Source organism: Pezoporus occidentalis, unplaced genomic scaffold (genome assembly GCF_034315485.1).
Source record: "Pezoporus occidentalis ecotype Australia unplaced genomic scaffold, CSIRO_AGI_Poc_V1 ctg220, whole genome shotgun sequence".
NCBI classification, from domain to species: Eukaryota; Metazoa; Chordata; class Aves; order Psittaciformes; family Psittacidae; genus Pezoporus; species Pezoporus occidentalis.
In genome coordinates, this window is record NW_026914073.1 from 1,437,782 (window position 1) to 1,462,267 (window position 24,486).

The 24,486-nt window shown below is 43.3% G+C and overlaps 2 protein-coding genes across 6 annotated transcripts in view; one reads left to right on the top strand and one right to left on the bottom strand.

The window, feature by feature from the left end:
* Window positions 1–24,486, top strand: part of LOC134164551 (phospholipid-transporting ATPase FetA-like) — an 83,415-nt gene that overhangs the window by 21,351 nt on the left and 37,578 nt on the right. For all 5 annotated transcript variants that reach the window (XM_062620433.1, XM_062620434.1, XM_062620431.1 and 2 more), the window contains exons 3-6: window positions 10,004–10,062; window positions 20,369–20,482; window positions 22,118–22,216; window positions 23,167–23,228. In XM_062620433.1, the coding sequence (XP_062476417.1) occupies window positions 10,004–10,062; window positions 20,369–20,482; window positions 22,118–22,216; window positions 23,167–23,228 (334 nt within the window). The remainder of the gene's footprint in view (window positions 1–10,003; window positions 10,063–20,368; window positions 20,483–22,117; window positions 22,217–23,166; window positions 23,229–24,486) is intronic.
* LOC134164555 (eukaryotic translation initiation factor 4E-like) lies at window positions 92–1,308 on the bottom strand. The gene is given in 1 exon segment (XM_062620449.1): window positions 92–1,308. A coding segment is annotated over 1 exon segment (657 nt). The 5' UTR covers window positions 1,301–1,308; the 3' UTR covers window positions 92–643.

The following is a 24,486-nucleotide window of genomic DNA, read 5'->3' on the forward strand; positions in this document are numbered from 1 at the left end:
AGCCCAAGACTGGCTCTGCAGACATAAAGCCCGGGTGCCTTTTGGAACTCACATTCAGATCTGATAGGAAATGTCAGAATCATAGAATATCACTAATGTTATCAAATAGGGAAAACAAATAAATTAATCTAGCAGCCATCAGCATAAGTTACAGCAAAGGTGATGCTGTACAAAAAAAAATTGCTAGAAAACAGTATGCACCATACTCTTTCTCCAAACCAGTAAATGTTACTGCATACAATGCAAATGTAAAACAGAGCAATTTCCTGCAGGTACAGAAATGAAACTTCTTTTCTCAATACTGTGGATAAACAATTATTTTTTCCTTGTAATAGTAATGTTTATATCGACCTATTACAGAGTGGGCCAGGAGAACATTAATGAATTGAGGGGTGAAGAGTACTCAAGGTCTGATCAGAAATTGTTACTTCAGCCAAAATAGAGGAGAAAAAAAGAAAAAAAAATAGATAAAGATGGAACACAGAAGTACAAGACAAAAGCGAATGAGACTTCTCACAAATCTTAGCAACACTTAGATGGAAATCTAAATGTAGTCCACTCTGCTTTTGAAGAGGCTTTTGTTCAGCTCCCAGATCTCGATTGCTTGACGCAGCCTCCTATGAAAGAATACTCAGAAGATGTCTTAAACAACACACCTATTTTTAGTGGTGGAGCCACTCTTAGTAGCTGTGTCTGCATGGGACTGATAACCAATCACTATCTTTGGAGGAAGTCCTAATCTTCCTTTGTATACTCTCCCTATATGTGTAACAGCATCCCTGTTTTCACATTCAGTTGTCCATATTGCTATTTCATCACCCTTAGTTCTAACATTAACAACAGCCCCACATACATCATCACTGTAGCCACCAAATGACTCCCCAATAAGGCACAGCGGTGTCTCTAGCCAGAAGCGATCGAGGTCACTTCGCCTCTGCTTTTTGCTCAGTGTAGTTAGCCATCGTCCTCCTTGCTTGTTCTTTTCATCTTCCAACATGGGTTCAATCCTGTCCTTAAAGAGCGAGCAGTCACAACCAGGCATTAAATTACTAGGGAGCTGGATACGGTTGTATAAAGCTCAAAAGTCTTCGACAGTATCAAACCTTGAGATAAGACGAAGATTTGCTTGCCAAGTTTTGCTCTTGTCACTTTTAAAAAACTAGAGTGCCCATCTGTTTTGTAGTGGATGCTTAATATACTGCTCAGGGCTGGCAACCTCCTGACTAGGTGCTGCTGGCTCAGTTTTCTCCTCTTCTGAAGGCTGAGGTTTGGAAGTGGTTTCTGGTTCCACCGCTGCCATCTTACATCGGCCTGTGGAAATGTTTTACCACAACAGACATTGAGTATGAAAAACATATTTATTTTTACATAATTTCCCATGAGGGAAATAACTGTGAATAGAAAAACTTCTCAAAGTTAATTTCAGAGCTGTATTTATTTGTATGATTTTTGCAGCACTTCCTATCGCTGTGTATTGCTGTTATTAACAACATGTGCAATTGTGTCAAGCTGTGGCTTGACATGCCTAGGAGATACTGTTTTCTAGTAAAGGGAATTATATGTGACAGCCAGTCACTGTCAGACTAGTTTTTAAAATAAAAACAAGTAACTATTTCAGCTGCTTTATTTGGCATGCTGATATTCATCAAAATATTGTGAACTGCAATTACAAAAACCAGGATACGAAGTGATTCAAAATTCTAACCCAAATCTGAAAAATAAACAAACCCCTAAGCTTTCCAAAATGAATAAGAAACAATTTCTACAGCTAATATATTTGGAAAAAAGCACACTTTCATTCTGAAGCTGAGTGAAAGCAAACATGAGAAGGTGTAGATGCTTCTTGAGAAATAATCTGTTGCAAGGCACTTCTGAGATGTGTTGAGTCCCCACCCCTTGCCCAAAGCCAAAGCAATTGGTGAGACATCAATGGGAGGAGGTGAAGGAAAACCAGGACAAGTATTATTGCAAGAAGCGGGGAAGGTGATAGAGATAGCCTCTATCCCTCCCCAGAATAACCCAAAAGGGAATAATTTCTGTTATAAGTTTACATAGCATTTCTTCCATGCCTGTGTCCTAAGAGTGCTGTTTGAACACGAGTGTTGTACGCACTCTGAGGCGTCCTTTTGAGCTCTCATTTCATGTTTTCTCTCTCCTTAAGGTGATAATATCGAATACTGCTTTAGAAAAACGTCAGGATATAATACTGAATATTATGTTAATATTACTGGGCCTCAGGCAGAAGTAATTCCAGCTCACCCTCAAGGTTTCTGATTTCAGACCTTGTATCTGCTCTATGAAAATGAAGGTATGTCAGTACCTCACCTAAGTAAGTATTTTGTTAGTGATGACAGAAAAGAAATAATTTTGCATTAATACCAGGAGCATCTGAAATGTTTTACCTGTGTGAGAAATTCCAGTTGCCACGTGGTGTTTGTTCAGTGCTAGCAGAATGCTGAGCTCCCCACCAGGCACCAAAGATGCAGTCCAATGACCACAAAAGTGTATTTCTTGCATTTCATTTCTTCAGGAGGAAGGAGGATTCTTGTTCTTGGGGCAAAAAAACATAATAAAGAAGATCTCTATTTAATAATGAAGGAACAAGCAGGCCAGAATAGGGCTAAACTCGTTTATGGTGGTGTCTCTGAATGGTTTTGCTGCAGGTTTTTTTTTAAGTAAATCCCTCCTATTCAGTGAAAGCTCCTCCGTTTCAGAGGCGAAAATGCATGTGATCGCCAGCATAAATCCTCCCCAGCCACAGCAGCCAGAGAGGCTCCATAGAAAAGGGGCATCTACACGTGAAAAGAAGTGAGGGTTTGGAGCATGGAGCCCTGGAGAGCCCCTCCTTTGAGTCAGTAATAAAAACCACATTTGTTTGCCAGGCAGCTGAGCATGTTCCTGCTCCAAGCAGGGCTTGGCTGTGACCTTCCCCTTGCCCGTTTTCATCCCACTGGGTTCTCACGGCTCCTCCTTTCCCAGCCACGCTTGCTGCACCCTGCCAGGCTCTGGCTGCAGTTCAGGGCAGGGATGGGCTTTGGTTTCATGTGCAGAGCAGCAGGAGCACCGGCACCAGGCAGGTTGCAGTGTTAGGTTGACACTTGGGTAGTGAGGGTTCTGCTTCTGTCTCTGTCCCCAGCCAGCTGTGAAAAGTAGATCTCTGGGCAGTGTGAGCCTCAGACCTGTTGTACAGCTCATCCCTTCACCCACGTATCCTCTGATCCATAGCGAATGTTGACTTCCTGGGTTAAGATCCCTGGCTTTGGTTTCGGGTACAGCTCACTCAGTGCAGCTCTCTTGCCAGCAAGGCATTACTGTATTATGAATGTGAGATCTGGTGATATCACCACTGTAAAAAATAATCCTGCTCTCTTTAACCCAGTGGTAGGGACTCTACCCAGGTGCACCACATATAAATTGAGAAACTTGTTCCATGGTTCCTTTACCTCTCATGATTGAAAAAAGCAGCAATTATTGCTTTAAGGTATAAGGACATTTTGCCTATTGGCTTGTGAAATCACCTCCCTAGGAACACCAGTTGTAGTTGCCCAGTATAATAGACATATAACTTGCCTTCTCCCATGGGGTTGCCTTTCAATGAACGCCCTCTTTTTTTGAGGGGAAGATAGAGATACTGACACACTGTGGTGGGTTTCAGTTATTTGTGCACACGGAGTAATGGTCTAGCAAAGACCTGAGAAAGGATCAGGATTCTCTGCTAGTGAAGGGATGGGGTGATCTCCTGGGTGCTGGATGCAAGGTGGCACTTTGTGCCACTGCTGAGAAGCGATACCAGAAGCTGGGTCATGCAGTGATGATGAGATGCCCAAAAGTAAGGTCAATAGAATCAGGGGGGAGATGGGATAGGAGGAGCTGGAAGGAGACACATCATGAGATTTGAAACAAGAAACATGCTGCAACTGGTGGAGGTCTTTTGAGACTGCTTATAGTCTATTGCAGGAGAGAACTGAATTACAGTCACAGGAAGGTCAGGTATGTGCCCTTGGGAGCAGAATAACTGTTTTTCAGCTTTCGCAATGTGGTATTGGTAAGGTTAATAGCTTTGCTAAGAACCACTCTACAAAGAAAGCTGGGGAGGTGAGTCTAGCCCCTGGATGCCACTCTGCAGCTGGTCCAGAGCAGCGTTCATGCTCCTGAGGTCACTTGCTTAAAGGGTGGAGTGGAGATTATTATTTCTACACAGTTTATGTTGTCTCTGTTCTGTTGTCAGGCTTAGTTACGCTGGCAGTCTCCCTGACTGGGCTGTGTTCCTTACATGCATGAGGTATCAGGGCCTAGTTTGTATATGACTTGGCAAAACCAGGCAGATCTTAACCTCCTCTTTCTTGGAGCTTCAAGACTTAGTACCTACGAAACCTTTCCAACAGCCTGCTGAAAGCATTGCTCTTGGCACATGCTCCTTAGCATAAACCAGAAACTAATTTCCAGGCTGTCTGACCAGTCTTGTATCTAACCTCTTGCAGGACTTTTCCATGCAGCAGTCCTAAGCTGGTGGGCTAGCCAGTTACATTTATAGCTGATTTTTGGCATGGGTTTAATTTGATTAAATACAGATGTTATTCTGTGGTTCAGCTCCTAAATCTGTCTGCTTGAGAAAACAGCCACTTTCCCAGTGAGTTGGTCTCAGTGGTTAGACCAAGAACTGGGCACTAAGCCATATTTATGTACACTGAGTTTCCACTGATGAATAATCTAAAATAGTTTTCAGTGGCAGTGGAATGATAACTTGGAGCACAAATCCCATTCCTTCTTTCCAGTAATTTGTGACTGGAGTTTGAAAAAGCCGAAAGTTTGAGTTGCTTGGAGATAACAAAAAAATCTTAAGAAATGAAAAATCTTTTCATCTGATAGCCCTTCAGGTTTCCCCTCCCTTTTTCCTCAATGCTTTCAGAATCAACAGGGCATGATAAGACATGCATGCCTGGATCTACAGCCAAATTACCCCAAGCTGTGGTTCCCAGGTGAAGCTGGTGCAATGCTTGACTTTTACTAATTTTTTGTTTATTGTGATCATCCAAGAGGCTTTATTTCAGTCCGAACAGTTCCAGAAACAAACAAGAGTTGTCTGTCATGATAGTTGAGAACTGTTGGTTTAGGAGGCACAACAGTAGGATAGAACCACTGAGGCAACATTGCCCTGTGCGTGTGGTCAGTGGTGGTTCTCCTTTGGTTTAGCCTGACGACATGCTTCCTGATGTTGTTGGATGAGGTGCCCTTTGCAATTCACCGTGGTGGTTCTTGTTTTAACCAAAGGTATTGGATGTTATCCAGTAAGGAAAATGAAAATTCCTTGTATTTTGGCCTTCTTTACACTGCCTCTGAGGGAAATGGATGGCTACAGCAGGCCAGAGACTTCATACAGTTTTGAACCAGGTTCACAGCTGGAGCCTTCAGAAATGGGCTGTCTTAGAAAACCTGCCCTTGGGTACTGTATGATCAGTCACAGTTTGAGTAAGTTTCATTTGCTGTTGTTGTTAAGATCCCTGCTTAACGTGAACTGCTTCATGTTTCTGTGCTATCCCTAAAGTCTTTGCAGCTATTTGTGTGTCCCACATAAAAGCCATTCCTCTTGGAGAGTGCATCTCTCCCCACGGTGACAAGCCAGGCTGCTTTCCTCACCAGAGCAGATATACACGTTCTTTGTTTCTGGGAGCATGTGAGAGCCTTGAATTCTAATGCATGTGTTAAGTGTCTCTTCCATGGCGACGTGCACTCTGGAGCAGGCTAAGGAAGGAGGATGGCTCCTCACTGCCCCAGTGAGCTGGGAAGAGCAAAGTTGCTCGGGCATATCCAGCCGCTGCCAGTAGCACATGGATTTCTGTTTCTGCGAGCAGTCCCCTTGAGGGCTGCCCTGCTTACAGAAAACAGAAAGTCATTGAGGACCTTAAAGCCTTTCAGAAGCTGATGCATGATGCCAAGGCTCTGCCATGCCCTGTGTCTCATGTGCTGGCAAGGGAATAGGTACCCAAAGGGCTCTAGCCTAGATTAGCAGTTCTGGATGCCTTTGTGCCTCTCTGTCAGTCATGCATTTCTGTAGCTCATTCTGGTGAGGCAGTTGGGCAGGCCTGCTGGCTGGGAGCAACATGGACGGTGGTGTTGTCCCCTGTGAGAACCAGCCTTTCATTTCATCTCATTGCCGCAGGTTTTTGGTTTGCCTGTGCTACTCCACTTAAGAGCATGGTGCATGCAAACAGCTTTGCCTCTGCCTGGACTCTGTGAATGTGCCTCTCTAGCCTGGTAGGTTTTCAAGCTTTGTCATCTATCCCTATTTACATTAAAGCTGTTTATCTTTTCTGCATTGTTTATCCCAGGACTAGACTTGGAGACCCTGGGGAGGGGAAAAGAGTAGCACTTACTGTATGGGAGGAAATGTGTGAGTGTTGGGAAGTTCTTTTTTTAACAAATAGCTTTATCTTTTGACTGCTTTGATAATACTGGTTGCTCTCAGAAAAATTCCTGAAGGGGCACATAACACAATAGGTGAAGCCCTGCAAGCCTGGACCTCTTTAGCTCTGCTTCTGTTTTCCTCTGGGACACCAGACAAGTTACTCTGATCTCTCTGTACATTGTTCTCCCTATTGTGAAAGATGAGAAAAATGTGTCTGAGGAAAGCAGTGAAGGATTAAGCACTTTGAAGGTCTTGAATGAAGCCTCTGTGGTTGGTCTGAATCACTGAGTTGGGGCAGATGGGAGCTGATTCGAAAACTCCTGATGCAGCTAGATGTGCTAGAAGAGGGGGAAAACCGCATTTACCCGCTAACAAAGCTTTACATTGGTAATTTGAGGCCTTGATGCAAACAGCTCACAGAGACAAAAACAATGGTGATCTGGAAAAGGGCTTAAGAATTAAGGATGATGTTTAACTTACAGGGTGATTGGAAGGAAAGGAGGAAGGATAGAAGTTCAATACACTGAACAGCTTAGACACTTGCTAATGCAAGAGTGAATAAACAGGAAGAACTAGATTTCTTAACACATCATTTAATAGGTGTAGTAGACACGTGCTGAGATAACTCATGAGGCTGGAATATTAATAGAAAAGAATTATTTCTTTATTCTGGAATGGTAACAGAGGTTTTCCTTGTATGTCTATGCGCTGAGATCCAGCATGGAGAAAGAGATGAACAAATTGCAAATCTCTGAGTAATGCTGCAAGGATAAAGACAGGCATAGCAAACCAAGAAGGAAAGTGTTCTGTGAAAGAAACCAAACCAAACCAAAACATAGTTTTCTGAGAAACACGGAATGGTGATAAATGAAGAATTCTGGCTATGCAGAGGCAGAGCTGGAGGGGAACTTAGGGGAACACGACATGTGCAGCTGGCACAGCATTTCGGTGCAGAGGTGGGTGATTTTTTGGAGCTAGAGAGGAACTGCTTCCCTCCGACAGGGAGGAGCTGCCTGGTGAAAGCAGGAGGGAGTGTAAACAGGAATGATTATGAAATGATGGTAAGATACTTAGGAAAAAGTGACAATAGCAAAGTGTTTAAAATGGAATTCAAGAAGGATATCTTCAGTAAATGTGAAGAGCTAGTAACTGAGATCTCATGGGAAGAAAATCTGGGGTTGAGGGAGAGTTAAGCAGAGCTGTCGCTTCCTTAAATACTTGATATGCAAGGCAGGTAAAAGTTACCATCGTCCAGAGAAAGGCTTAGAAGGGTGAGTGAAACGGAAAAATCACAGAATCCTCATTCACTTCAGGCAAAGAAAGGATGCCCCTAGAAGGTGCAAAGCAGCTTGTTTTATCCAGCACAAACTGTGTGGCAAAGGTGAGAAAGAGCTCATCTTGCTTTTCTTAAAGCAAGAAAAAGCTATCAGGGATCTTAAAGTCCTTTCCAACCCTAAGCATTCTGTAATTCTGTAATTCTGTATATAAAGGGCACTAAAAGCTGTTCTGTAAGAGTTGGGATCTTTGGGGTTCTGTAACACTCCTAGTAAGAGGGAGATCAAAGATGGCTTATGTCTGCTACTCAGTGAAAAAAAGCCTAGCAAATAATGCTGAGAAATCTGGGAAATGCCCGTTTTTTTTGGAGGAAGGGGAGTGGGGGGTTGGGGAGGTAGGGATCGATTGCTGTGTTGTTCTGTTGTTTTATTTTCATTTGGACATCTAACATAATAGTTGCCAGAAGGACAGGAGCAGGTGGAAGGCTTTGCATTGAAACAGAGTGGGAATAGGATGGCTAGGAGTGGTAGAGCATAGCCTGGAGCAACGCTGCCTTTGAGAGTTTCTGATGCACGGACAGGTAAAGTTCGAAAGACAGGGAAGAGAGCAAGCATAGCATCTATCTTGAAACGGGGGGAAAAGAAAACCTGGGCAATTATAGATATATTGGCTTCACTTCTTGGTAAAGGCTAAAATAATCTAACTAACCACTTCAAAGTAACTGTAAGTGTGTTTGTGGGGAAGAGATGATTAACAGTCATCAGTCATGAAAAGCTGCAATAAACCAAAATGAATTCTGTATTAGCAGTAGCCAGAGGGCTAGAGAAAAAGCCTTAGATAACTGTCATGTATCTTGACTCTCACTTGTGGCATATTTACAAGTAAGCTGGAGATACATGCTTGAGGTAGAATCACCATACAGTGAGTACTAGAAAACAAAATGCACTGACAGTAGTTATCAATGACTGATTATGAAATTTGACAGATTCATCAGGGGTGTATACTGAGTCTGGTACTCAATATTTTCTTCTGCTTCACGGCTTGCATAACAAAGAACACACTTAGCGAATCTGCCAATGGCACCATGCAGGCAGGAGCCAAAAGCACACTGAAAGATAGGATAAGAATTGACTAGTTGGAAAAATAAAAACTTTGGGTGCAGTTCAGCAAGGACAAATGACAGATTTGCATTGCTTGATGAGGCATTAGCTCTGCCAGAAAGTGTCTGACAAAATGGATCGTATTCTGGAGCACCATCAGCTGCGTGCTGGTGGTGCCTAAAGATACTATTTTAGGCTACTTCTAGTTGAGTTCCTATGTCACATACACGTTGTCTACAAGATAGGTGGAGTGTCTCTTATGCTTTGGTCAGCTTGGTAAGGCTTCAGCAGCAAACTATGGCCAATGCTGGCCACTGTGCATCTAGAATGAGGTGAATTATCTGGGAAGCTCATTGGAGAGCCACGAGTGATGCTACTTCTGACTGATTGACCTGTAAGAAGTGACTGAAGAAACTGGAGTTGCTTACCCTTGGGAAAAGAATGCTATAGTAAGGCATTACAGCCTTAAATACATAATGAACTTGTCTGTGCTCTGTGTCCCAGAGAGGTAGCACAAGGAACTGAGGGGGAGTAGAAGAGGACATTTGACCATCCCAGAAGAAGACATAATTTATTTAAATTGGAGTAATGACTTTTATGTTAAATAGTGGGAGAAAAAATTCCCCCAGGAGAAGGACACTGCAGTCCTGGAAATAAGCAGCCTGAGCAACAGCCATCACTGAAGCTTTCTAAGACATTTATTGGGAGTGACAGGCACGACGCTGTCTGGAGGTAGAGGATAGATCTGATGGTCTTTCAAAATCCCTCCCAGTACTTTTTAATTTCATGATAGCTATGGTGGTGATGTCCCATCTGTGGAATGATGCCAGGAGATTCACTCGTACTGGAGAAAGGGCACTAACAGTAACCTGATGGCAACAGCTCCAGAGGCTTCAGGGTGAAGAGATGGAGCAGAGTAGGAGTAGTGAGCACCACTAGTTAAGTGTCATTCTTATCCAGGAGAAGCTGAACAACCTGTTAAACCAGTGCTGGCATTCCAGTGAGTGGAGGGTTTAAGTGTGCTGTGATACCAGTCCGCAGTGCTGCTCTATTAGGGTCACCAGCCTCTCCATTTGCCTAACATGGGGCTGTTAGCCCAGAGCACAGATTTCCCGTGACATTACCTTTTGTATGCTCTGCTTGCACTTTCTGATATTTCATTAACACTTCTATTGACCTGCTTACCAGCAAGCATGCCTGATGCTTTTCCTCTTCTTTACAGAGGTAGAGAGACAACTTCAAGCAAACAACCGGGATTTTAATCTGCAGTTTGAATATGCTGTAAGTAACCAACATATGTTGTTTCATGCAGATGTAGTCACAGATGTAGCTTCATCTGCTTCATGTCTTGAATGTTGTTTCAAGGGAGGTGACGTGACTGCATGCTAATGACAGCCCTGCAAGCTAGGCAGACATGTGCCAGGTAAACCACCAGAGATGGTTCATTGCTGTCAGCCACAGGGAGCTCTGTCTCTGGAGTGAACACTGCAAATGGGCATATAATGCTGGAAGAGCATAAGGTGGTGACTTTACACACTTCCAGAAAACTATTTGTGAGTCAAAGCATTTGCAGGATCAGACTCCAAGGCCTTTCAGTAATGGAACTTGGGGCCAGTTTTCTGTTGGAAAAGTGTCTCCATTTAAAGTAAAACATGTAAGGAAATGTGTCAGTTCCTCAGCTCTTACAGTGAAATCCTCTCTGGCAGGAAGGTTTTGAATCTGGCCTTTGTGGCTTCCTGCCAGCTTTATTTCCAACTCCTTTAACAGCCTACTTATGCTTAAGTTGTACCATGAAATCATAGAATCATAGAATAGTTAGGGTTGGAAAGGACCATAAGATTGTCTAGTTCCAACCCCCCTGCCGTGGCAGGGACACCTTATGCTAAATCATATCACCCAAGGCCTCGTCCAACCTGGTCTTGAACACTGCCAGGGATGGAGCATTCGTCTGTGACTCCAAGGAGCACCTCAATATAGGCTGTGACCCAGGTCTGCCAAGCTACAGTGCCAGAAAGCCCCTAGGGCAACTTGATTTTCAAAGGCTGTGGACCATTTGCTGATACCATATGTGAAGGAGAGAAAGCTCAGCCAATGGACCTGTACTGCTTGGCTGCAGGGTCAGCTTCTCAGTGAGGTGATCCTGAAGCTGCATTCTTTTAGTTGAATATTTCAACTAATATTAAGATGTGTTTTGTGAATTTTTGTCCTCTGCATATCTGAATTCCAGTGGTGAAATTCATACTTCAGTTTTACTCAGGAGCTCCTTTGAATCATGTTTTGGTTTAGGAACATCACAAGTGTTTTTTGGCAAGAATTGAAAAAAATGAACATTTCAGAGCACTGTGATTCCTTGTGAGATAGCAAGTCTGACTTGCCAACAGCTTTGACTAAAGATCTTGATGCAGCTGATCTGTTGGCAACAAGAACTAGGTGGTTTTCAGGGGTCACCTTTCATCCCTGACCTACCCAACAGAGGTTCGAGACTTCCTGGGCCCAGAACCCATTTCATGTGTCCTGAATGTGAAATGCATTGTAGTTAATATATGTAAAGGACTATGCAGCATGTGATCTGAGACTCGGAGAGTGCATTTGATTTGCACAGAACCTGTACTGGGGTGGGTATGGCCACTACATACGGATTTGTGATCTTTCATTGAATGGCTGCAGTGTCGACTATGTGCAGCAGTGGGGAGAGAAAGCAGAAGGGAGATGTACAGTGATGTCAGGGTAGGAAGAATAAGCAACCCTTCTGGTTCTGAGCCTATTTCTATGAAAAGCCATTTCTAAGGCTGACTTATGTGTCACTGCTTCCCAGCTCATTGTTTACACCCCAATGATTTGCAAATAACCAAAGTCAAGGAGAGGACCATAAGATTGCTGGAGGGTTTCCATGAGTCTATTGATTAGGTGTGAAAGTGGAAGCAGCCAAAAAGCCAGCTCAGTATAATCTGTTAAAACTTGACAGTAAGTTTCAGTAATACTACCCGTCATTTTAATCAGCTGTGGCTAATGATTTCTAGAGTTGAGAGTAGATTGAGAAACTGTCCATAAGGAGTGAAGCTTTGAAGTGGTGAGTGGGTGATGAGGTATTAGAAGACTTTAGGTGATGATGCAAGCATTGCCTTAACTGTATAGTTGTGCACATCATGTCCCAGGCTTCTTATTTCCAATAAGTCCTGGCAAAAGTTCAATTTGTTAAACCCACATTATCATGTTGTATGAAAAGGACAAATCTTGCTCATAAATTACTTCATGTCCCATGCTATAGCTTGCAGGGTGCTTCTGGAGGTGCCAAAAAGGGAAGTAGGTCTCCTGGTACTCTTCCATCAACATAAGCATGATGCTCCTCAAAGTTAGCTCTTCCAGTCCTGTAGTTCACTGAAAGCGTCAAACCTGGCCCCTTCCCCATGTTCAGGTTTGCCTTAACATGGTCGAGTTGCTCTGCTAAGCACTAGAATGTGGTCCAGTGAGGGACTAAGACCGAATGCTGGAGCCTGCCCTGGGGTGATCAGTCAGCTTTTAGTTGTTAGTCTCAGCTGCCTCTTGGCATGCTGACATTTTCTAGACAGAGTAATTTCTGTCTCCTGCAGCCACAGTCCTCCCTCAGTATATTTTCCCACCCTCTCTTTTCTTTTTTTTCTAATTTGACCTTTATACAAGCAAACAACAGAAGTGTTTGTACTGTCTGTTCTTCGTTGTGGTGCTCAGCTCTTTGTGACATGAGAATCAGCATACAAGGGCAGCCACGCAGTGATTTGAAGTCTTCCTTATAGGGCCATAGACCAGGTCTTGGTCCCACAGCAAAGACCACTAATCTTTGTCCTCCTGCATACTTGTCTTCTCTTGAGGCAGAGGAAAGGTTGCACCAATAGGTATTCCAGCCAGATAAAAGGGACAACGGCCAGAAACTCTAAGGAAAAACAAACAATATAACAAAGCTTTGAAAACATTTTAGACAGTGAAAGCCACAGGGGTGAGGTGTAATTTACTTGGTAAGTTAAGGCTGTGTTAGCCATAAAATCTATAGAACCGGTTCTTGCAATAAAGCTAGGGGAGGCAACGTATGTTTCCTTAGGGTGAGGCAGTTGCTGAAAAAGGCCAGTAAAGAAAAGAAAGGGAAATGCAGACAGAGGTGTAATGTATTGTCTTACTGCTGCAGCCAGGCTGTATGCTGCAGCTGGTGTTCCAGGCTTTCACTAAAAAGAGTTTCTGTTATGTAGGTATTGATCAAAGGTACAGAGGTGCTTTGTCCTAGTTTAGTCTCAGTGAGAACAGGGAAGTGGAAAAGTACAATCAGAGGTGGTTATGTTGTCCACGAATAGATGATGGTTATCATCCCTTCCCAGTGCAAAGTCTACAGGATATCTGTGAAATGAGAAGAGAGGAGCTGAGAAAGACTTGAAAGCTCTATTGCATGTGGAGTCTGACATAACTTCTGGCAGCTGCTGAAAGCTGGCCCTCCTGGTATGAAGCAAGACTCCCAGATATGCTCAAACCAGCTTTGCAGGAACGTGGTGCTCCACCGTGGAAACTGTGTCTCCCAGTGCATGCAAGGGCATGTCTAGATCATTCAGGCTTGGACTTGGATAAGATTTGGGAAGGCAAACTGCCTCCCAGATCTGGGAGGAAATACATGCGATGCCAAGTTGCAGTGTGTCCCTTTAGCTGAGAAGCTGCTGGGCAGGAGGGTTGGATAGTGCAGGAGGCTGTACTGATAGGGTGGGATAAGATTAAGAGGTGCATAGGAGGGTGCACATAGTAGAAATCACCTTAACACAGTCTTCATGGTGAGAATGAGGGACAGCTTCAGAGGCAGAACCTAATGCACCCTTGGCATATGAGATGTGTCACACGAGGCTGGAAGATTGGGGTGGTATCCTTCATCTGTGTGAACAGGCAGTAGAGACTGAGGGGGATAAGGGAAGATTTTCCTATCTAAAGAAGCATCTTATGTGTCTCCTGACAATTTTTGCTGTGACTAAATAATAGGAGGTCCTGTGGTCAAGGGCAGCAGCTTCAAGCACTGGCAGTACTTGGGAAGGTCGGGATTTATTTGGACTCAGTGTGAAAAATGAAGCTGAAACTAGAGCTCTCAGACTAGAGTAATGCCAGACATCCTTGGCCTTATCCTGCACAGCGAGAACACCATAACCTAGAAAAAGAAAAGAAACTTTAAAACAAAGTGCTGTTCAGTTAACTGGAAGGGCTGAGTGCAAAGGTATGTACTACCCACCAGCTCACAGAATTAGTTAGGAATGACTCAGAAACCAAGTGTGAATGAGTAGTATGAAAAGGCAGTGCAGCAAAACACGGACTCAGTATAGGTCAGTAAAAATGAAAAGTCAAGTCCTTATCCTGTGTTTACTCACACTGCAGACAGGAAGATCCTTCAGTAAAAATGAAAAGTCAAGTCCTTATCCTGTGTTTAGTCACATTGCAGACAGGAACATCCTGACTTCAGTAAAAGAGTTGCTTGTGTAAAGACTCAAATAAAGTGAAAAGCAGGGTGCCAGGTATGGTCCAGCAAGGTTTAAGGGCTTTAATAAAGGTTCTTCTCTGAGGCTGTTCTGTCTGTCTGCACTGTCCCCAGCTGAGCTGCAGAGGGGACTGTCTCTTGTGGGTCCACAAAGATGGGCTTTCTGTCTGTCAACACTTTGCAGAAGAAAATCTCTTCTGAAGGCCTTTAATGTTTGCTCTGATCCCAATTCCCTTTAATTTCTTTGCTTTCACGTTGGAATTTAGCACAGCTGCACTGGGACGTCACAAAGGGCTGCGAAAACAACTTTGAAATTGGCTTTTAGACAATAGGAGAGGAAATGCAAGGCCCATGAGTCAATGACAAATTTCATCTTGGATCAGGATCTAGGGCCAAACCAGCATCCTTTCTATGGGACCAGAAGAGGATGCTGCTTAAGACTCTGCTTTTGTTCTCCCTGGTCACCTGATGAATTCTCTAGTGAAATAGGAGTGATGTATATGACCTCCTATGGCCAATGCACATTGCCCTGGGCTGGATCAGCAGCTGCATTCTTATCTCTGAAGTTTAACTGAAGAGCAAGTTGCTGTGGTAGTGTGCTCAGACTCTGCTCCACCTCTTCTGCTTGTGTGCTTCAGTCTCTGAAGGATGCCTGGTGCCTTACCCTCAAGGACCTTGTCAGTGTGGACAGGAGGGTGGCAACAGCTGCTGTCTTTTCCTGTCTCAACCTGCAAGTGCTTCCCAGGATTCACCATGCTTAAGGCTGAAGGGAGCATTGTGTTGTCTGATCATGTGAAAAGTGGCCTGAGTAGCTTCAGAAGGAATAGTTGCAGCAGCACAGCACTGCTCGTTCTGCATTTAGGAAGGTGTCAGCTGGATTCTCCCAAAGACAGGCTGAAGCATTGTCAGGGAGCAGCAAGAGCAGGGCTGCTCTGCAAGAGGGGATGAGCTGTTGGCTGAGGGTGACTCCAGCATAGGCAATGCCCTCACTGACAAGGGGGTCAGCAGCAGTCCTGCAGCATCTGGTTGAGGGGGTACAGGGCAGGATGCTAGTAATGGGGCCCATCCTGCCCATCCCAGACAAGGTGAGTTGATGAACCAGGTCCTCCAGGGTCCATTTAGGGAACCCAGCCAGGGGCAACAGGAGATAGGGCTGAAGACAAGATTACACCATAGGTCCATAGAGGAGGCAGAGATGAATAGGTCCACCTGGGAAGCTAGGACAGATGTTAGGCTAGAGGCTGGTACTGCTACAGCATAGCTCAGGCAAAGGCTGGAGGCTTAAGTGGATGTCCTGGACAGGCAGTGCATATGGAGATACCAGGAGAGGTCAAGGCCCACTAAGGCATATTAGGGCCCTGACAAGCACAGAAAGGTTGAGATGTGCTGGACATGAGCTGCCGTGTGGTCCATGGATTTCTTTGGACTGAGTCCTCCACTGTCTGTCTTAGCTTCAACTTCATGGAGACAAAACTTCTACCATACTGGTTGGGAGTCTGGTTGTGTCAGACCTTAACGATCAGAGTATGGTAATTTGGAGTTTGCTGACTCTGCACCACTTAGTAGTGGTCTTCTTGATGTCTTGACTTCTCCCTGCCCAGCAGCAGCTTCAGCAAAGTGGAAGGAGAAGTCAGTGTAGTTGAAGAAGACAACTAAGAGACAAGACCTTTAGATCCTGTACTTGACCTATCTTTGAGCAATGGCATAAGATTGTCAAGCCATGCCACCTCTGTCTGCCTCCATGTCCTCAACTGCACCACCATGATGAGGACACTCACCACAGTGATGATTAATGGGGGTTAATGAGTAATGGGATGACACCAGGAAGAAGAAACAGCACAGAAAAACACAACCAGTGACCACATTTTCCTAGAGATTTTCCTGGAATACCCCATGTGTGATGGGATCCTGGAATTCATTTCATTATTGCTGCCAAGAGGGGTCAACAGGTTACAGATGTAAGAAATTCTAGCAGTTGTTAAAAAGAAAGGAAAGAAGAAAAGATTAGTAAAAAAAGAAGAATATCATGTGTTGCATACAGATCTTTTTATTTCTGGTGTCTGGCCAGTCTTTTAGTTCTGGGAGTCAGGATGAGATCTTTATGGGGACCAGATGAACCCCATCGACATCCTGTTGGCCTTTTCAGTCTTCTGTTGAGCTGGGGCTGCTGCTCACTGTCAGGAACAAAGCAGCGAACTTGGTAGGATTAAAACTGATCTCATCTGACTGTTCTATATTCCTTGTGAAAACAAAGCCTTCATGGCACCACATGCACTGTTGCATGAGTGTAATAAATGTGTCCTTGAGCATATTTGTAGCTCTCTGTATGGCAGCTGCATGCTTTCAAATTGCACCGCTGCATTTAAACAAAATGCCATTGAATCACACTCCTGCTGCACTTTGCGAGGCTTTATCAAAGCACTTGGGAAAGTCATTTCTGTTTCTCAGCTGCTTCATCAGGCTGTACTTTGTGCTACCCAGGTACCAGTGAAATTGCCATGTGCCATGGCACAACACCTCCCTGCGGTTTTCCCAAGGGTTTGCTAGGATTTGCTTCGGGCCGGGTTGTACAGCTGCTAGGAACTAATATGTCACGGAGCCAGGGGTATAAATTCAGATAGTCAGTTCCTTGCCATACCCTGCCTTTTCCAGGGATCACCCTTTAGTCCCTGTAATCAAGCCACAAAAGCAGCAGTGTCTTTCATTTCCAGTGACTTTCACATCAAGGAGACGATTTGTTTGCTCAACGAACAAAGGCAGGAGCCATCTGCTGAATTTTGCTCGTGGTTGGACGTCACAGGCAGGCTTCTGAAAACACCCCCAAAGTAACAGCTCATCCACCAGATCTGGACTTGTGTAACTGTGGCGCGATGAGCACTATTCTTAGGGACAGCATTTCGGTGGAGTCACACCTCCAGGAGGTGTGAATCTAGCCCCTGAAAAGAGCAGATGAGAATAATCCATCACCCACAAACAACGTCGCTCTCATGTCAAGCTTCGCATCTGGAGAGCTTGAGGCTGATGGTAGGTAACCACACTTGAGTCTATTTGTTTAGGACCCAAGTGCACATAGGGGCTGCTCACAGTCAATCAGAAGTCTAGGGCAGACCTGGGAGTAAGTATAAAGCTCCTGATTCCTGTCTTTGTGCTTGGCCCATAGAGCTGCTTTTCTTGTATGTTTGATAGTTGTAAATCTGTAGCAGAACCAGAAGTTTTGGTAAAGCCTCTTAATACTTAATTCCTGCTTCCAAAATATTTGCTCTCTATCACTTTTCCTATATGGGAGTGTTCCTCACTGAAGGCAGCACAGAAGAGGTAAGGCAGGTGATGTATTAGAGGCATTGCTTATAAAATGGTGGCTACATACGGACTGTTGAACACACTGTAGTGCTGCAGGTTCCCATTTACCCCTCCTGCTGCACAGTCAGGCTCTATTACAGCTCTAAAGGAGTGACAGGGTGTGATAGTGTTAAGCATCGCAGAGCAGCACAAGATCAAGAGCAGAGGCCAACTGAGATTTCCCTGTAGTCAACTGAGAGCCTGAGCTGTCAAAGCGTGCAGCCCTGGAGTATTACAAGAAAACATAAATGATATCTTACACAGAGCTTCAACTGTATCAGCGATGTGGGAATGCAGAGCTTTGAACTGGAAAGGCTGAAGTTTTCCCTTGTTTGTTTTTATCATTTAATATTGATATTTGTTTTGCCCCTGAGGGCCATGAACAAGTTACTTGCTGAACTAGAAATCTTCATAGTGATTGTGAGGAATTCCTTTTTTCTGGTGCTTAGTTTTGATTATAGATTCTAAAAGAATGAGAAGATCCACCATAATACTCCTTGTCTTTACCCTGAGGTCTATAGTGTGCCAATGTCACAAAAGTCGGTGTGTGTTAAACAATATCATGATCCTGAACTAGTATGAAAAAAAATACTGGGTGTCCAGATTTCTGCAGTTAAGCCTTTGGAAGCTGTTATGTCTGGGGTTTTTATCATGCCTAATGGCAATAGGAAACAAAATGAATGGCTTTAGTTCATTCAATGGTTTTCCTGACGTAATTAATGGACAGAAATAGAAGGCAGGAATTGAACTAAACCACTCCCATTCTTTTCTTATCCCCCTCTGAGATTTTTGCAGGCAATGATCTATAAACTGTGTGAGTGTTTACTGGGTAGTTTTTCCCATGTTATATATGACCCTCAGAAGTCTGTTGATGCACAAAGGTCAGGTCCCCTGCACTTACTCTTTCCCGCATTACTGTCTTTTCTGTTTTTTAAGTAAGTGACCATGATGTTTTTCTGAAGCTTAGTGGTCAGAGAGCATCTTTAGAGCCATTTTTAATAGGAAAATCTGCCATTCTCTGTGTCTGGTGGACACAGATTTGTCAAGCAGTTTGGTTCTCTGTATGTTGGGTTTGAGAGGATGCTGCTATTCCATTGCTTCTGTTTTAACAGTGTCCATAGACCCTGCGAGCAGCACATATCCCATGGTGAAGAATTTTGAAATGAACCAAATTGTCAAATGAACAAAATGAACAAAAATCTAAATGAACAAAAATGTCATTTAGATCCACACTAGGACATGACTGTATGTTGCCAGGAGATAGGCAATATCATTTATATGATGATTACTGATAAACATCTTTTCTTGCTGGAGTGCAATCAATGGGAGGATTTGGCTAGCTCTTCCATGAAGGGCGTTTCAATCTCTGCTCTTTTAGAGACTTACTCATTATATTGTACAAGGGATAAAACATGAAGTTAATGCTGACGAATGTTGCCGTACTTTGTGTCTGGACATAGCAAAATCCAGTAGCAGCCTAAAATGGAATAGTTTCCCCCATGTACACATTATGGTGGTCGTCTTCAATAATTGGTCTAATGGTGGAAACACACTAATGTGTTTCAGTTTAGATGTCATGATCCTGGATAATGCATGGATTGGAAATGACTTATGATTCATACTTAATAGCTCCTGTCCTCCCACCAGCTTAGCAATATCTAAAGGCTATTAAAATACTATATCTGTCCTGTTAAACCAATGAATCTGTTCCTGAATGAAGGTGCACTATGTAATATCTGCCTCCTTGTGCTTTCACACCTTAGGCCCTGGGAGTGGGTTAATAGACATCTTCTAGAGACCTTCTAGGAGGGAAATTTTAGATGTGCTGGCAACAGATGGCATACATGCTTCCAGGACTAAACCAGGATGAGTGCTTGATAAACTTAATGTGAAAAGAAAATCTAGCACACCTTAAAAACTGACCGGATAGCCCAAGCTGGTGGGCTCAGGCTCTAAGTGAGCCTTTCTCATAGGTGGTAAGAGTTGGACCAGAATGTGCTTTCTTTGAAGAAGAAAACACCCAGTTCTTTAATCTCAACTGTGGGTCTTTCTCTGGTTTGAAGAAGACAGAGGGAAGCAGCCACTGCTTGTGCCTGGAGGGGTGTCTGCCTTAGAAAAGGAAACTGGAAATAGGGAACAAAACTGCAACTTCTTACTGAAATGGTGAGTTCTTGTGTTAGTGGTGGCTTGCACAACACCAAAGTCAAGTGATCTTTGTGGAAGAGAAACAAGCCACCTCTCTGAGCTGCTGAGTTGAGAGGCTGCTGAATCAGCTAAAAATAATAATGTCATGTTCTGCTCCTGGGAGGATTTAACAGCTCCTGTGGGGTTGCCCAGACAAATGGTGCTTCAAAGTCTCAGGCGAGTAATAATTATTGACCTAGCATGTGTTTTCTAACACTGCTTTGTAGAATTTACCAGCAAAATTGTTGTCTTCTAGATAGTATTTTTAATTCTGTTTGTGCACCATGTACGTAGGAAGACTATTGATAAAGGGAAGATGCATCTTTGTGAGTGACTACATATACCTGTATCTACCTGCAGGTGCACTGGCATAAACTTAGCATTGTGTTTTCACCAATTCCGAGTGGAATTGTGTCTGTTTATCCAAGCTTGGCATGGTTGTGTGGGATAAAGGAAATGTTTATTGCTCTGCTGATAGAAACAATGCTATTGCTAAATATAAGCAAGTAAAAACACAGTTGAAATGGGTTGTGCTGTAATTTTGTTTCCTGTTTTACCAATTCTATTTATTTTCCTTATGTCCTACAGAACAATTCAATTAAAACATCGAAATACAACTTCTTCACTTTCCTGCCTCTCAACCTGTTTGAGCAGTTTCAGCGAATAGCCAACGCTTACTTTCTTTTCTTGCTGATTTTGCAGGTATGAATTCAAGGTGCTTTTTCTAGAAGACTGCAGTGTCTGTTATCAAAGCCTGTGTGTTGATAGTTATAATAAAGTTCAAGCTATATCCCTCTTGTGAATTAACATCTTAGCAAAACCTTAAAGTATATAGAAAATAGGTCGGGCAAAAAAGCAATTTCCTCTCTTATCTTTGGATATGAGGGTTTGAACTAAATGAATAAAAAATGTAATTAAAGTTTTCAACAAATTGTGCACCTTTTTCATACCCTGTCCTACCACCCCTTTTTGTCTGCATCTGAGTGCTCCTGGCTGTCCTTGGATTTGTATTACTTATTCCTCCTGTAGTACAGAAGGAGTTTGTCTCTTATCCATAGTTTTAAAGCCAAGTTCCACTGGCAGTCTCAAAGAAAAAAGCATGAAGAACAAATTTGTAACCTGTACTGTTTTTTTTTTCTGGGAAGGAAGGAGTTAACCTCAGGGAGGCTCAAGACTGGAGCCAGTTTGCATAAAGCTGAATATTGCTGCTGCTGGCTCATCAGGGTGAGCAAGGTGTCTAACATGGAGCGTGCCACACACTGGCAACTCTGTTGAGCCCTGTGGCTCATAATGGCATTGAGTTGCACTTTGCCCATCATTGTTGGTAATACTACTCTGTCTGAAAGCTGAATACACTGGAGAAATTGATATCAGGGTTTCTGCCCCTTTGCACTTTGCTAGAATATGGATAAATGTAGTGTGCTCTGTTGTTGCTGAGTCATACTGGGATGCACATTACCCAAAAAAGGGTATGATGTTGATTATGTTTCAAGTATGATATTTTGAATTTTATATTTTCAGTGCACACAAGTTTTCAAAATTACCCTTTTCAAGTGCTCTTTTTCAATTTCAGCTCAAAAAAAGCACAAGCAGCATGGTTTTTTTTAAGCTGTAACAGAGTGCATACAATCTTCTTTTCTTATTTACAGGGAGTGAATTTGGGAAATTTCAGCCCTCTTCAATTTTTCGAGAGTCTAGTTAAGGTGCCTTTTCAGCTAAGCTGGCAGCACCATTCCTGTGTTGTTGTACTGCACTCTAGCTGTTTGTCTATCAAATTCATAGCATTTCAAACTATTTGCCTTAAATTAGTTCACTGTCTTTTGCTGAACCATCTAAGCACAACTGTATATAAAACCATACAGCTTTTTCTGCTAGTTGCATCAAGGTGGGCTAGAGAGGGCAGCCATTAGTCTTTTGTGTTTGCATATTCCTCCACTTACCATTTTCCTCTCTTTCCACTGACTCCATCTCTCTGCCCCTGGAGTTCCTCTTCCTGCAGCAGGAGTGGATGTGATGGGGAGGCTGTGGGAACTCTGCAATCCACTGGGGACTTTGCAATTCTAATTTACAAACAACAATAAAGAGCAACCCACTATGCTTCCTGACAGCTCCATGTTTATAATGTACATTACAGCTTGTTTTTAAGCAAAGCATGGGTTCTCTTGCTCACCTATCTCTGTGGAATAACGTATACGTAATAGAGCTGCATTTCTGTCCCTAATCTGTGTTCAAGTACCACAGGAAAATGTTGCCTGCAGCTTCCACAGAAAACAGTGGCTTTTTCTGTCTTCCTGTCTTGGCAGGAAATCTCACAAGTCATATCTTTTCCTCCTACAGTTGATTCCTCAGATTTCCTCGCTGGCCTGGTTTACAACAGTGGTGCCCCTAGTGCTGGTGCTGGCTGTATCGGGAGTCAAGGATGCCATTGATGATTTTGTAAGATCTATATTACTGACCTGTACTTTGGAGTTTGCCTGTGATTCTTCAGCACAGTGAGAAAAGCAAATCACTTAAAACAAAGCAAGCTAGTGGCAGGCAGCTGGAGAACTGGTCTGTGGCCAAGATGGGGTCTGAGATTAGATCCCCGAATCTATCATTTTTTACCTAAAAAGGAAATAGAATTTCCAAATCACTGAGCACACCAACAGCTCCATTTACTTTCTTTGAAACCACTCATTGTGTCTGAAAATGTGGTCACTGATAGGTATGTCTGTACACATTCATGAAAGTCTGATCTTAGTCTTCTACTTTGGAGAACTCATCCTCTGCCACCTAGCTGCAAAGCAGGTGGATAAAAACATGTGGTAGGAAGTAAGCTTCCACGTGGGACTTTTCAAACTTGTCCAGCTTTGGCAAAGTCTGCTCCCATCAGAGCTAATGGTCAAAGTCCCGTTGACTTCATTGGGGTAATGTTAGAGCTGAGTTTGGCATCTGATTTTCTCTCATAATTAAAATAATTTTGATGCTCTATGGAGACTTCTTATTTCAACTTTGCAAGTAGGGGAGTGAGAGGTGGTGAGGTGCTCTCCCAGGAAGCAATGCTGGAACATCTGTGGCCACTTTCCATGTCAGAGCAGAAGAATGGATTTCTCTGTTGTGTTGGCAAAACCAACACCAGCTGAGTCAAGACTGTGCTAAGTGGCATACAAGGCTCTACTCTCCTTCTGCCCTCCCAGAGCAAGCCCTGTGTTGCCTGCTGCTCTTTGCAGTCCAGTTATGCCTTATGTTACTAGTGTAAATATGGGGTGGACTATGACTCAGTTGTAACTCTAATCTGCCTGACCCTTTCAAGCCAGCTGTGTGAAAACCTAAAATGTTAATGAACTACAGCTCTTGTGCACTTGTTTTCTTGGAGATACCTTTTAACATACTGATCAAATTTTCAGAATCGCCACAAAAGCGACAAGCACGTCAACAACCGCCCAGTCCAGGTCCTGATCAATGGCACGTAAGTCCTTTTTCTTTTGCTGCAATGTTGACTGGGAAGAGCACTTTATTAATAATATATATATTTATGTGTGATTTCCAAGGATCACTAAACAATTTAAAATTGAATTGCCTTTCACACCATTAATTCACTGTGCAGTTCTGGGCTGTGTCTGGTTAATGGCTCCAAGGCACAGTACCACAGTCTGTACAGACGTCATGGCTGTGACTTTGCACTGACAAAAGGTAAACTCTCTGTCTTCCAGGGTATATATATGTTTCAGTGAGGGATACTTTGAGACCACTGCTTTATTTTATGCCTGACCCCAGAAGTGACAGATCTAATGAAAGGTGTCCCTGCCCGTGGCAGAGGGATTGGAACTTTAAGGTCCCTTCCAACCAAAACCATTCTATGATTCTATGACAATCAAGGTTATCTTCCTATACCCACTTATATTCACAGCATTTATTTCTGCATTAGGCAAAACCAGGCATTATCAACAAAGTATTTTAAATAAAGAAGCAGGAATAGCTTCCTTATACATGCCATAATACTTTGAGTGTGTATAACACTTCAGACTTAGATGTACTGGAAGCCCTTCAGCTGTGTGCTTTGGACATCATACTGCTAGCACTGGCCTTTCCTGCAGAAAAAATAGCAGAGGCTTTGGCTTTTGTGGGAGACAGATGTGCTGTTTACTTGAGGCTCCATGGAGTTGAACTGTGTGCAGGACACAGCTGTAGACAGCTGTGAGGTCTCTAGTGACTTTTTTTTTCTGTGCTATAGATAGCAGTACGTTGTGCAAACTCAAAGAGATGATCAGTTAAGAATATAACTTGAAACCAAAGAACAGGAACATACTTTTTGTGCTTTCTACTAAGTAAAACGATTTTGTAGTTTCCTGTGTATTAGTTACTGTGTCTAGGAAACATACACTGAAATAGAAATTTTCTAATATTTTGCCTTTGTTCAAAAACTGGAAGCCATAGGTACTGCCCAACTCTGGCCAACACTGAAAAAGCAAGGCTGAGCTGAACTCAAGCTTGTATACCTGGTCCTGTTTTGATACAGCTCCTGACACTTCTCCCCTCACTATTAGATTTTACATATTCAGCTATCATGACTTGGTTATGTTGGCACTTGCATCTAGGTTGGTGCTGTGAAGGCCACTGCAGACACAGGCTTGGGAAGCCTGACATATGAGGAAAGACTGAGAGCTGGGTTTGTTGAAACTTGAGAAAAGAAGGCTCAGGGGAGACCTTACCACCATGTTCCAGTA